At 46.7% G+C, this 12,651-nt stretch overlaps 1 protein-coding gene across 4 annotated transcripts; it reads right to left on the reverse strand.

Moving 5' to 3' along the window:
• Window positions 1-2,325: 2,325 nt before the first annotated feature.
• On the reverse strand, window positions 2,326-12,613 carry UBIAD1 (UbiA prenyltransferase domain containing 1). Of its 4 annotated transcripts, none has more exons than XM_061601121.1 (4): window positions 8,719-9,154; window positions 5,721-5,758; window positions 4,879-5,437; window positions 2,326-3,377 (listed from the first exon to the last, which is right to left on the reverse strand). In XM_061601121.1, exons 3-4 carry the CDS (start codon window positions 5,396-5,398, stop codon window positions 2,890-2,892), a joined length of 1,008 nt encoding a protein of 335 aa, XP_061457105.1. In that variant the 5' UTR covers window positions 5,399-5,437; window positions 5,721-5,758; window positions 8,719-9,154; the 3' UTR covers window positions 2,326-2,889. The 4 variants fall into 4 exon arrangements, with proteins under 4 accessions (XP_061457105.1, XP_061457103.1, XP_061457104.1 ...); XM_061601119.1 differs by having other exon boundaries at window positions 5,686-5,758; XM_061601120.1 differs by lacking the exons at window positions 5,721-5,758; window positions 8,719-9,154 and adding an exon at window positions 12,477-12,613.
• Window positions 12,614-12,651: the final 38 nt, after the last annotated feature.

Genomic DNA, 12,651 nt, shown 5'->3' on the forward strand with positions numbered 1-12,651 from the left:
CACAACATCTGGAGGGCTGCAGGTTGCTCATCCCTGATGCAGGATCTTAGCCAAAGGTATTTTTGATGTAAGGGATGCGGCCCTCCTGATGTCGTTTTAGACTCCAGTTCCCATCATCCCTGGCCATGCAGGCTGCTGGGGAGTTGGGACATTTGGAAGGCCGGAGAGGCTCCCCCACTTCAGAGTTATAACACCCCCTCCAGTCCCTACTTACAGCTAGTATAGCACAGTGGGGAGGAGAGCCTGGCTGAGAGTCCAGAGTCTGTGAGTTCAAATCCCCTCTCGTGTCTCCTGGGTGTCAAGGGCCAGCTAAAGATCACCCCCACAGTGAGTGGCTCAGGGTTACGTGCCCTGACACCTGTGCAGCCGTGGGCAAGCGGCATAGTCCCAAGGAGCCCAGTTGCCCCCCAGCTGGCAGTTGCGGACAAGGAAAGGACTGGCTTGTGCAGCTGTGGCAAGCTGAGCAGGCCCTAGCCAGCTGGGGAGGACTAGCCTCAGAGGGAGGCAATGGTAGACCCCCTCTGAATACCGCTTACCGTGAACACCCTATTCATAGGGTAGCCATAAGTCAGGATCACGTGAAGGCAGTCCATTTCCAGTCTCTACTTGGACACGGCAATGCATCAGGGCGACCACCACCAAGAAACAGAACAGTGAGCTGCAGAGATTTGGTGGCAGAGCGCCTCCCTTACTGTGCCCCGCATACTGTGTCATTCCAACAGAAACCAGAAGTGAGGGCTGTGCGTTCCTCTCATGTAACTCTATGGCGGTGGCATGGAAGCCACCGAGGAGGATGGACCTTCAAGCTCTGGGGGGAAATAAACCCACCGCTGGAAGCCAGTTGTGTGGAGGGCTCACAGCCTCTACTGCTGCCCATCAACCAAGCTGCCCGGGCGATGCCACTGAATGCTGACACAACTCCACCCTACGTGGCTGGATTGTCAGATGAGAAACACAGAGTTGTCTCCTACTCATCAGAAGCAACCCTGAGATCCCCACATCCAAACCCTGACACACTACCCCCTCCCCTCCTCCAAGTAAACCCAGAAGAGGCATTGTCCAGATTCCGCGGCTCCCTACGCTGCTTAAAGTGACATTGCATCCAGGGACGCTGGGGGATATATCATGGCACAACACACATCAAAACCACCCAGGAAGAAAGCCAAGCCTCATGGGGCTCACATAAATTAGCCCTCTGTTGCACCCATCAAAGCCGCTATTGCAATATATATATATATATATGTGTGAAACACTTGTGTTAAGAGAAGTGAAGAAACTCACAGCAGGGCGAGCTGAGCCAGTTTGCTGCAGAACCGGCAGGCCCGGTTGGGGTTTGCGTCCGGTGTCCCTCTTGCCAAAAGGCGAGGCAGGTGAAATATTTCTAAACCAGCCCTTCCCTTCCGCCCTTGGAAGTAAACAGAGATCTGCTGGAGGCCAGTGGGAGGAACTCTTGACTTAATGTTTGCCCAACCCTGGATCATGGGCTGAGCGCCTAAGCCTGGCACCGAAGGTGATCACTGCCAAGATAGCAGCAACGGAGAAGGAAAAGGGTGGCATGAAGGAGGAGAGAAGGACAGGCCTTCAGCAGTCGGTAGGAGAATTGAGCACAGAAAGCCCTCGGTGCATCTGGCTAAAGCATTGTCTAGCAATAAACAGCCTAAAACACCAATGGCGAGCTTAACTTCCGTGTACTGAAGAGAGTTACAGACGCCATCTGCAAACTCCTTCCGGAAGCCATGCATGTTATGGTGGACACACTGCAAGGGAAACAGCATCAGGAGGTGACAGCAAAGCCCCCAACCTAGTGAATATCCAAACACACGTGGACAATCGCCTAATAACCATTACCACAAGTGCAAGTCTGTGATTTCGGGCAGCCACAAGACCCTTGCCATCTCTTGTCAACTGACACATTTTGGATGTTCACCGGTGTAACCAAATAGGCATCCAACTTCCCTTGGCTTCTGCTACTCAGCCACCTCTTTTAGGTCAGGGGTGGGAGAATCTGTGTCTCCTCCAGATGGTGCTGGACTCCATCTCCCATCATCCCTGATCGTTGGCCACACTGGCTGATGGGAGATGCAGTCCAAGAACACAGGTCCCTAAGCACAAACACCTGCTTAGTGATGGGGAGGCTGCCTTGTACGTCTCTTTGGATTTCTTGTTCAGGTTTGTTTAAAATGTTTAAAGGATTTTATTCTGCGTGCTTTGAGAGGGAATGGGCGTCCTATTCTAGAAAGCCAGCTATTTTAAAAAAATTAATTTTAATGTATTTAACCAGCTTCGGAGGGTAGGGGATCGCAAACAAGACTTTGAGAGTTAAACTTTAATATATATATATTTATTTCTGGTTTTCTAAACAAGACAAAAAAAACCCCGCCACGGTTGTAGCATCCTTACAGAGACAGGCAGTATACAGGGCTGGCACAACTCGAGATCAACGGCCCAGTCCCCTAAGCTGTTAAGACAAAAAGCTCAATCGCGAAGCCTGCAGTTCTTCTGTCTGAGGAAAGGCCAGAAAAGTCCACCAGCATCTCCCAGGCAGGGGCGGCTAGTGCCCACTGAAATGAGCAGGGAGGCGGGCCCAGAGAAAGCGGAACCGGAGCCAATGAGAGGTGGAGCCAACTCGTTCTAGTTTTGCTGCCGTTCTCCTCCTCACTGAGTTCTGTAAGGGTAACGGACGGAGGAGGAGGAAACTGCCAGCCACTGCCACCCCTTGGACTGGATGTAAGCAAGCCGAAAGGCAGGTGGGGAGCTGGCTGAGGGCAGACGGAGGTAGAATAACCAACCTGCGCTGCTCTTAGATCTCAAGGGATCACCCACAGTTTCCAGCCCTGGCCCCCTCACAGGAACTTTCCCGCTGCAGACCCAGAGCCCAGCGGTGCCCCCCTAAAGCTTGGGGAGGGCACCCGGAGGCGCCAAGAGGATGGCAAAGACGTAGAAGAATCCCAGCAAGAGGTTCAGCTTGGCTGTCCTTTGGGGGATCTTGACGAAGCTTTGGCTGCGGAACTGCCTCTCCAGGGAGAAGGCCAGGGGGGCGGTGAGCAGCGGGAGGGCCATGCTGATGGTGTACCGCGTGGCCAGGACGCAGAAGATCAGGTAAGGCAGGAAGAGGAGGGTGTTGTAGAGGAAGTAGGAGAGGGTGGGGCCGATGAGGATGGCCAGAGTGACGATGCCCGCCTGCCGGTCCGACTCCATGTCCCGGGTGTTGTTGCTGTGCAGGATGGCCTCGGTGCTCAGGGCCAGCGGGACGGCGTAGAGCAAGGGTGAGACGGACAGGTAGCCCACCTGCACGGCGTAGGCAAACATCACAGCCAGCGGCCCAAAGGTGATGAGGATCACCACGTCGCCCAGCGCCACGTACTTAAAGCCGATGCCTGCAGTCACAACACAAGAAAACCCTAAGAAGAGCCTGGCCACTGGATGAGGCTAATCGGGGCCCATCTGGTCCAGCACCCTTTCCTCACAGTGGCCAAGCGGACGCCCATGATGGAAAGCCCGCAAGGAGGACCCGAGTGGAGCAGCAACTCTCCCCACTTGCGATTCCCAATCAGGGCTGCCTCTGACAGTGTAGAGACAACACAGCTATCTCGGCTAGTAGCCACTGGTAGCCTTATTGTCCATGAACAGAAGAACAGGAAGTGAGAGGTTGGGAAAAATTAAAAGACTTCCATCATCAGCAAATGGGAGTTAAAAACAGCAGACCACGACCCTTAGGACAGCCTTGTAAATAAGCCGGCAAATTTACTTATTTCTGTCAGCCTGCTGAGGAACTCGGACCCCATGTCTCCATGCTGGCCACAGAAGAGGGAACAGGCCTGAGGGGCGGCCTCCTTATCCTCCGCAGGCAGCACACAAACCAAGAGGACTGGCAGAGGAGGCCTGATCCTCCTCCGCTAGCCAACTCAAGACTGCCTTAGGAGGCTACACCTTTGCCTCTCAAGGCAACAAACGGTTTGAATGAAGTCGGAAAACACTTATAAGAGACCGTAGCTCGTTGGTAGAACATCTGCTTTGCATGCAGAAGGTCCCCGGTTCAATCCGAAGAGGTACGCCTGGCGCCTACATTATTATCTTTCCGGCGCCAGGTAAAGACCTTCTTATGCTCCCAGGCATTTTAATCATTTTAATCTTTTTATCTTTTTAATCTTGTAATACTAATCCTTTTATCATCTTATATTTTGTTTAATTGTATTTTGTTTTCATTGCGTCTTATATGTTTTGTGATTTTATTATGATGATGTATGTATTTTATCCTATTCTGTTTACCGCCCTGAGAGCTACTTGCTATGGGCGGTATATAAATGCAACAAAATAAATAAATAAATAAATAAATCCCCCTGTCTCCAAGTAGGGCTGGGAAAAGGCTCTTGCTTAAAACTCTGAGGAGCAGCTGTCAATCAGTGCAGACAACACTAAACCCGATAGCCTTCCAGTCTGACTTGATGGAAGGTAGCTCCTAGGATTTGCAGTGCCCATAACCAGGGCCGCATGAATGCTGTGAAAAAGCTTAGAGTGCAACACTAAGAGCAAGATTTGGCATCCCCAAGGACCTCAGTTTTCATAGCAACTTTGTCCATCTCCCTTGTGCAATTTAATAAATAAATACACAACTGCTTACACCAACTGCTTCATTTATACAGGTTACAAAATTCACCCTTCTTGGCACAGAACTCCCACTGCAGAGTTCTGGCGCAGAGCCTTTGTTACTTCAGCTACTGAACTTGGCTTCTCTGCAACTGCCTTTTGCCAGCTCGGAGTCGTCCAGATGTTCTGGACTCCCAACTCCCATCAGGGCAAACACCTGGAGAGCACCAGGTCAGGGAAAGCTGGTCTGCAACAAGCAAGGGTTGCATTCGTGGCTTGTGGATTCCTTACCTCCAGTATAAAGGAAGGAGCTGGAGAGGCCTCCAAAGTAGATCAAGGCCAGATGCTCCAGCTTGAGGGTGGAGAGGCAATACAGGCAAGCTGCAGAGATGCAGCCGAGGGTGTACAAGAAGACCCCGAATCTGACCACGTCTTGGGGCTCCAGAATCCGGTCCACCAAGGTCCGGTCATCGCTTTTCTTGTGGTCGATCCCCTTGGAGAAGTCGTAGTAGGTGTTCACAAGGTTCCCGGCCCCGTGGACCGCCAAGACGGTCACCGCGCTGCCAACCAGCAGTCCTGGGTCCAAAGTCCCCCGGGAGCGGTAGGCAAGGGCACTGCCCAGGGCCACTGGGGTGAGGGAGGCACTGAAGCTCCAGGGCCGGAGAGCCAGGACGTAAGAGGCGCATTTGTGCTGCCAGGTGCTGGGGGCGGCCTTTGGGGCGCTGAGCAGCCCCAGATCACCCGGCTCACTCTCATGGTGGTTCTCCCCGACGATATTGATCTTTTCAATTTCATCCTCCACTTCCATCATTCAAACAGGCTGCTGCAAGGCCAGGCGTCAGAAGTGAACCTGGGGGGTGGGGGAGAGAGAAAAGAAAAATCTATGCAGTCATTCACCCAAGGAAATGCTGCACTCAGTCCCTTTTACTCCAGCCCTCGCCCTCTCTTTTGGGGAGTTATTTCCTTTTCAGAGAAAAGTAGGCAGCTCCCTAGATTTCTATAACCCAGGAGCGGGAGACCTCAGGCCCAGCAGCCAAATGCAGCCCTCCAGGCTTCTCTACCTGGCCCTCGGACCTCTCCCGAGGCCACACCCCTCACCAGTCTTGCTCCACGCCCTCGCTGAGTGCTTTCACCTAGATGGATTGTGTCCTTGACCTGTGATCCAGCCTGCCTGGAGGAAGGATGGAGAGAGATGTTACGGGTGTTGGGAAGCTCTGGCTTTTGAGCAACTGGAATTCAACCTACTGTGTAAAAGGGAAGAGTCACATCGGTTGCCCGCCTACTTTTGCCCCTGGCTCCACCCACCACTGACATGTGGGCCCTCCGAAAGTTGCCTAGATGTCGATGTAGCCCTTGGGCTGAAAAATGTCCCTCACCCCTGGTATAACCTGATAGGAATCTGCCAGTCTTGGCATATTATTATTATTTAGATTAAACACTTGGAACCTGTAACATCTCCGAGCACTTGCAACACTGTTAAAAACAAAAGGAAATATATCATAGCGTAAAACAAAAATAATAAAACAGCCGCCGCCACCCCATACAGCCACAGAAAGCTTGGGCAAAACACAATCGCAAAGATCATAACCTGAGTCTATCAAATGCCTAAAAAGTATCTAAACTGGGAAAGACTTCTGGCCTGAGATTTTGTACAGCTGCTGCTAAAGACAAACTAGCAACAGTCTGCGCTCAGGATGCCGGATCAGCTTCCTACATTCCCTCGACAGGCCTCGTATGCCTTAGTCTGGCAAAGGCTGCCTTTAAACAAGCACTAAATCAAATAAAACAACATGTGATGGGTATGGAAGCTTTACCTGCCCTACATCCACCCATCATGCTGCTTTTTTACATACGCAGTAGGGCACAGTGTTCTGCAGGCGAGTTTCTCACTGAAACCCAACAACGTATCAGAAGCCCACTACACAGTAACTTGGAGCAGGGCTTTCAGTGTGACTGCCCCTGTTTTGTGGAACAGCAGCCCTATTCAGGTACAACAGACAGCCACTATTTATAGTTTCTAGAAACAACTGCAGACATATTTGTTTTGACAAGCTTTTCCAGCTGGATGAGTAGAAAGAAAGAAAGAAAAGCAAGAAAGAGTCTCTATCTTGGGTGTTCATTTGTGTACAGCTTTTTTGTGTTGCTGTTAAATCTAATTTTTGTTTGTAAACCACCCTTATTTCCTTCACACATTTATACACCACTTAAAATGAAGACAGGCCCTAAGCAGTTTACAAGATTACAAATACAATGGGTTGCATCCAATGCTGGGCCTACTTAGAATAGACCCATGGAAATCAACGGCCATAACTAACTTGGGTACATCAATTTCAATGGGTCTACTCTGAACAAAACTTAGTTGGAGGCAACCCATTAAGTATATTTAACAAACAACGAAACTGAGAAACTAAAATGCAGTGCAATAGAAAACTACAATAAAATATACTCGAAAACAATAAACTCCAAAAAAGGGAGTCACCAGGAGAATCTGATGACAGCCTGATGAGAAGTAGCAAGAAGCAGACAAGACCATGGGAACATGCCTTCCCTTAGGGGAAAGAAAAGTATAACAGGCCAGGTTTATAGCACTCAGGAGAGAACCAAGCATCTATTCCATCCATGACATCTGATGGGCGATGTGTCATGACATGCATTTCCATATACTTTGGTTCTGCGATATGACTTGGAGTTTAACTCAGTCCTTCATCTATTGTAACCTCTTGTAACTAAGACGTGCCTTCAGAGTCTTCGACTTTGATGTTAAATGGATACTCAGCATTCCTTTCCTGCTGGTATATATGCTTCTATTTTTCTATTCTTCTATTTCTGCAATGATGGCTAAGGCCACCTAGAATGCATTTTAGAAATTGTAGTGTGCAACATATGAATAAACACCATATATTATAAAGACTGTTCTGCTGTCTGAAGTTTGACTCCCAAACAGAAAATTTCTGGTACCTCCCAAGACTCAAAGAGTTCTTGAGCGGGGTCTCCTCTATTCTCCGCCTATGCTAGAAGACTGCTGTTGATAACCTGTGAGCTTAGGTGACCTCATGCTCGACATACAAGGACTCTATGTAGCTACGGAGGAAGGGAGAAAGCAAGAACCCTCCACCCTATGCATTCACTGGCAAGGGGGCCAGTCTTGCCAGTAACACTACCTCACAGGGTTGTTGCGCGGATATAATAAAGAGGGAGGGGAGCCATGTATGCTATCTTGAGCTCCTTGGGGGACTGGGGGGGAGGGGGGCACAAATATAACAATAACTAAACTAAACAGGGTGACCTTGGGAGCCAGTCACTGCCTTTCAGCCTAACCTACCTCACAGCATTGTCTTGAGGATAAAATGGACAGAGAGGAGAAACATACTTGTACGCCATCTTGAGCATATGGTTATTGTTAAATAGAACAATAACTACACAAATATATAGGTTTTAAAACATTTCTATAATTTGGATGTCCCGAGTATGTGTATTTGAAGTCCTCGCTTTGACCTCTCTTTGTTCCCCTTCCCATTTGGTCGTCCTCATTATTTTATTTTAATTTTATTAGATGGTACGCCTCTTTTGGAGGCAGGGACTTGCTTTTTTATTGTTTAAAACATTGTTTATGTGATGGGGCCACATGCATCTGATGCTGCCATATAAATATATAAATGATAAATAAATAGCTTTACAATTTTTTTTTCTGATCAAGGCACAGGACAAACAACAACACACACACAGACACACACACATATATCCACCCAGCATTAAAAAGCCAGAAACTTTTACCCCACAAAGAAACGCAATGGATGAATTCCTTGGCCCTCCGATGCTGCTATATAAATAAATAAATGATAGATAAAATAAAGAAATAAATACCTTTATCTTATTTTATTCGCCATTCAAGGTACAGGACAAACACCACCACACCACACACACCATCTCCACCCAGCCTTAAAAAGCCAGCAACTTTTACCCCACAAAGAAATGCAGTGGGGGAATTCCCTGTCCTCCCCCCCCACCCCATCCCCAGTATCCTGCCTCCGTCGGTGGCAGGTCTCCATTCCCTTCAGTGCTATACAAGTGGAGGATATAGGGAAGTAGCTGGAAATGGGGGGGGGGACAACTTTCCCCTCCAGGACTCACCATTCGCCCAGAGAAGGTGGATACCGAGAAGCCCAGGCTCTCTCCGCGGACCTCCTGCCTCTTCCCCTCTGCCATTGACGCCTCCGCGCCTCTCTCTCTCTCGGCCTCCTCGGAAGGAGACCAGGCGTGTCCGCCTCCGAAAACAGCCCCGCCGGAAACCGAGCCCCGCTGACTCAACAGTTCCGCCCTCAGATTTATGCATTTATTTAGACGATTTGTATGCCGCTTATGTCCGAAACAAAACTCAAAGCGGTGTACAACACAAGTTAAAACATCAGATCTGCCCCCCCCCGCAAAAAAAAACTCTCAAAAAGTTACAGAGGGAAGCCCCATTTGATCTAAGGCGAATGGCTACCTGCCGGAGGGGTGGCCCTGCTGGCCTGCTGCTGCAGCAGCCAGAGGAATGCGGAGCGTCGATGAACTTGAAGGCTACTCATGTTTATTAGAGAGCATATAAGCTCTTGTGGACTAGAGTCCACTTCATTAGATGAGTTACAGGGATGTAAACACACATTTTGGGGGAGGGGGGATTGTAAACAGGGAAGGACATGAACTGCACAAAGTTCAGAGATGTCGAAATAGGAAGCTGTGTTATCCTGAGATCCTTGGTCCTTTTAGCTCAATACTGTCAATGCAGGCTAGCAGCAGCTCTAGAAAAAGGGCTGGGAAAGACCCATTTGGGTGTCTGGCGTTGAACCTGGGACTTTTTGCCATTTACCAAAATGGAGGAAAGGTGAGATGTACTTGTGATAAATCAGTCAATCAAATGGTCACCGGAGAGTTTACCCACACAAACACACACAAAGGAATAAAAAGCAAAATACATAATAAGCAAAAAACATGTTTAAAAATTATAATAAATGACATAATATAATAGAGTTAGCAACATCATAAAATTGACGTGACCCATCAGCAAAGCAGATGCTCAAAAAGATGGACCCCAAGTAATCAGACAGTACTAATTCAATAATTTCCTCACTCTTTCCAAGCCACAAACCTTCAACACGTGTACAGATGCCGGAAACTTAGGATAACTCCTCCTGCATCTGATAAAGTGGACTGTAGTATGTACTATGGCCATTTATGCCATGGTAAATTTGTTGTCTTTAGGGTGCCAAAGGCTATTTGCTCATGGTATGACAGGGCAACAGAAGTGGGAAATCTGCCCTACAGATGTTGGCCTACAAATCTCATCATCCCTGACCATTTGTCATGCTAGCTGGGGCTAATGGCAGTTGTATCACCAACATTTGGAGGTCCCCAGTTACCCAAAATCCCTGGAATAATGAGAAAATTTGTCCTTATGAGCAAACTGGAGAAATCTCCTTTTCTGTTATCTCAAAGTAATGAAGTAGTATTTTAACAACCATGCTAGGAGTCTAGCTTCTTGGTCTAGACTCCTGAGAACATTGCTCTCAGCTTCTTCGACGCTCTCAAACCCCCTCACCACATTAAGGTATGCATCCTAGAGGAGGAAATAGTTAAGCTGCGACACCAGACTAAGATGAATCCAAACTCAGAGGAAGGCAATGGTAAACCACCTCCGAATACCTCTTACCATTGCCTTAATATCCCGTGCAAGTCAAGTAATGCCCAAGATTCTACAACACCAGTCCGGACCGTCCTTTATATGGTTTCTCACTCCGCTCTAGCACAGATCTCACTAGATCCCCCTGCTAGGCAGCACCACCAGTCACGTCCTATAACCAATACTCCCAGAGACTTTGCCTGAGTCTCTCTCTAGCTGGTTACTTTTGTGACTGCGTGCTTATGCTGTTCCCAACCCCCTTGTATCTTTATAGATAACGCATACAACTCTGGGTTGCTCTGGATACTTGAATTGTTATTATTTCTCCCTTCACCGCTGCCACCATTAGATACTGTTTCTGTTCAGCCTTGGTAATTACCTTGCCCTCCCTTCTGGTATGTATATCCCCCAGCCAAGGATCAGGCCTTTGGTAAACCAAATAAGTATTTATTAAATATCAGAAATAACAAGATTCGTTTTAGAATGTTTCACAAGCGTATGGTTTCATCTATTCCTGTTTTGTACTTGACTTATTATTAATCAGAACTCCAACTCCCTCTTTCTCCACACTCCTGACCTCCACCCTCAAACACCTCTTTCTCCACACTCCCAACATCCACCCTCAAACACCTCTTTCTCCACACTCCATATGTCTTCTATATAAACAGCACTTACCATATTTACACTATAAGCAGGAACATCACATAGATCATGAAAAACTATGGAATGCTTTAAAAGAAATGGGGGTGCCACAGCATCTGATTGTCCTGATGCGCAACCTAGACTCTGGAAAAGAGACTACTGTAAGGACAGAATATGGAGAAACCGATTGATTTCCAATCAGAAAGGATGAAATACAGGAGAGTATTTTATCACCCTATTTGTTTAATCTATATGCAGAACATATCATACAGAAAGCTGGATTGGACTGAGATGAAGGAGGTGTGAAAATTGGAGGGAGAAATATCAATAATTTAAAATATGCAAACGATATCATACTACTAGCAGAAACCAGTAATGATTTGAAATGAATGCTGATAAAAGTTAAAGAGGAAAGCACAAAAGCAGGACCACAGCTGAACGTCAAGAAGACTAAAGTGATGACAACAGAAGAATTATGTATCTCTAAAGTTGTTTATGTATTTTGCTTTGTAAATTTATTTGATTTTTTTATTGTACCTTGTGTATTCTATTGTAAACCGCTTTGAGATCTTTTAGATAGTAAGCAGTCTATAAATGGAAATAATAATAATAATAATAAAGTTGACAATGAGAACATTAAACTTGTCAAGGATTATCAATACTTTGGCACAGTCATTAACCAAGAAATCAGAAGAAGGCTAGGACTGGGGAGGGCAGCTATGGGAGAACTAGAAAAGGTCCTCAAATGCAAAGATGTACCACTGAACACCAAAGTCAGGATCATTCAGACCATGGTATTCCCGATCTTTTTTTATTTTTTATTTTTATTATTTTATTTAATTACATTTCTAGACCGCCCTATAGCAGAAAGCTCTCAGGGCGGTGTACAACAAATAAAATCACAATTAAAATATGAGCAAGTGTGGAAAAAAAAATATATATATAGTACAATTATAAAACATTAATAAAATTGCCATTGAGATCTCTATGTATGGATGTGAAAGTTGGACAATGAAAAACGTAGATAAGAGAAAAAACAACTCATTTAAAATGTGGTATTGGAGGAGAGCTTTGCACATACCACAGACCCTGAAAAAGACAAATAATTGGGTGTCAGAACAAATGAAACCAGAACTATCATTAGAAGCTAAAATGATGAAACTGAGATTATCATACTTTGGACACATGAGAATCATAGAATAGCAGAGTTGGAAGGGGCCTATAAGGCCATCGAGAAGATATGATTCACTAAGACTAGGGAAAACAGAAGGGAGTAGAAAAAGAGGAAGACCAAACAAGAGATGGATTGACTCCATAAAAGAAGCCACAGACCTGAACTTACAAGATCTGAACAGGGTGGTTTATAACAGGTGGTCATATCTATTAACGAAACGTATATCCTTAATGGGAGGAGAAAAACTTTATGCGCGCCTACTCAACATATATGGTAAGAAAGATCTATTCTTCATAAGTTCACATATTAAAAGAACCTATCCAATATTGAAAACAAATTTAATAATTGATCATTAAATATAAAAAGTAACAGCGGTTGCGTATCGGGGAAGTAACAATTCTGTTACGCACTTACTCTCGTAATTACGGGAAGGAAGTTCCACACACGCCCTTGGCATTTCGAAAGACGTTAGTTGCGAAAGGGGGAACCTTTTCAGCGCCGCACATTCAACCATACAAATGTCAGACGTTTGATTACAGGACTCTCTATTGGTACAAGGTCTCAGTGCTCTGACACATGCCGTGATCAG

Source organism: Rhineura floridana, chromosome 18 (assembly GCF_030035675.1).
Source record: "Rhineura floridana isolate rRhiFlo1 chromosome 18, rRhiFlo1.hap2, whole genome shotgun sequence".
Lineage (NCBI taxonomy): Eukaryota > Metazoa > Chordata > Lepidosauria > Squamata > Rhineuridae > Rhineura > Rhineura floridana.

What these genes read in the sequence shown, in the direction of transcription:
- UBIAD1 (XM_061601120.1), bottom strand. Translation starts at nt 5,398, where the DNA reads ATGATGGAAGTGGAGGATGAAATTGAAAAGATCAATATCGTCGGGGAG. An exon ending in CTCCTTCCTTTATACTGGAG is followed by an intron (nt 3,378 to 4,878) that starts GTAAGGAATCCA and finishes TTGTGACTGCAG; the next exon opens with GCATCGGCTTTAAGTACGTG.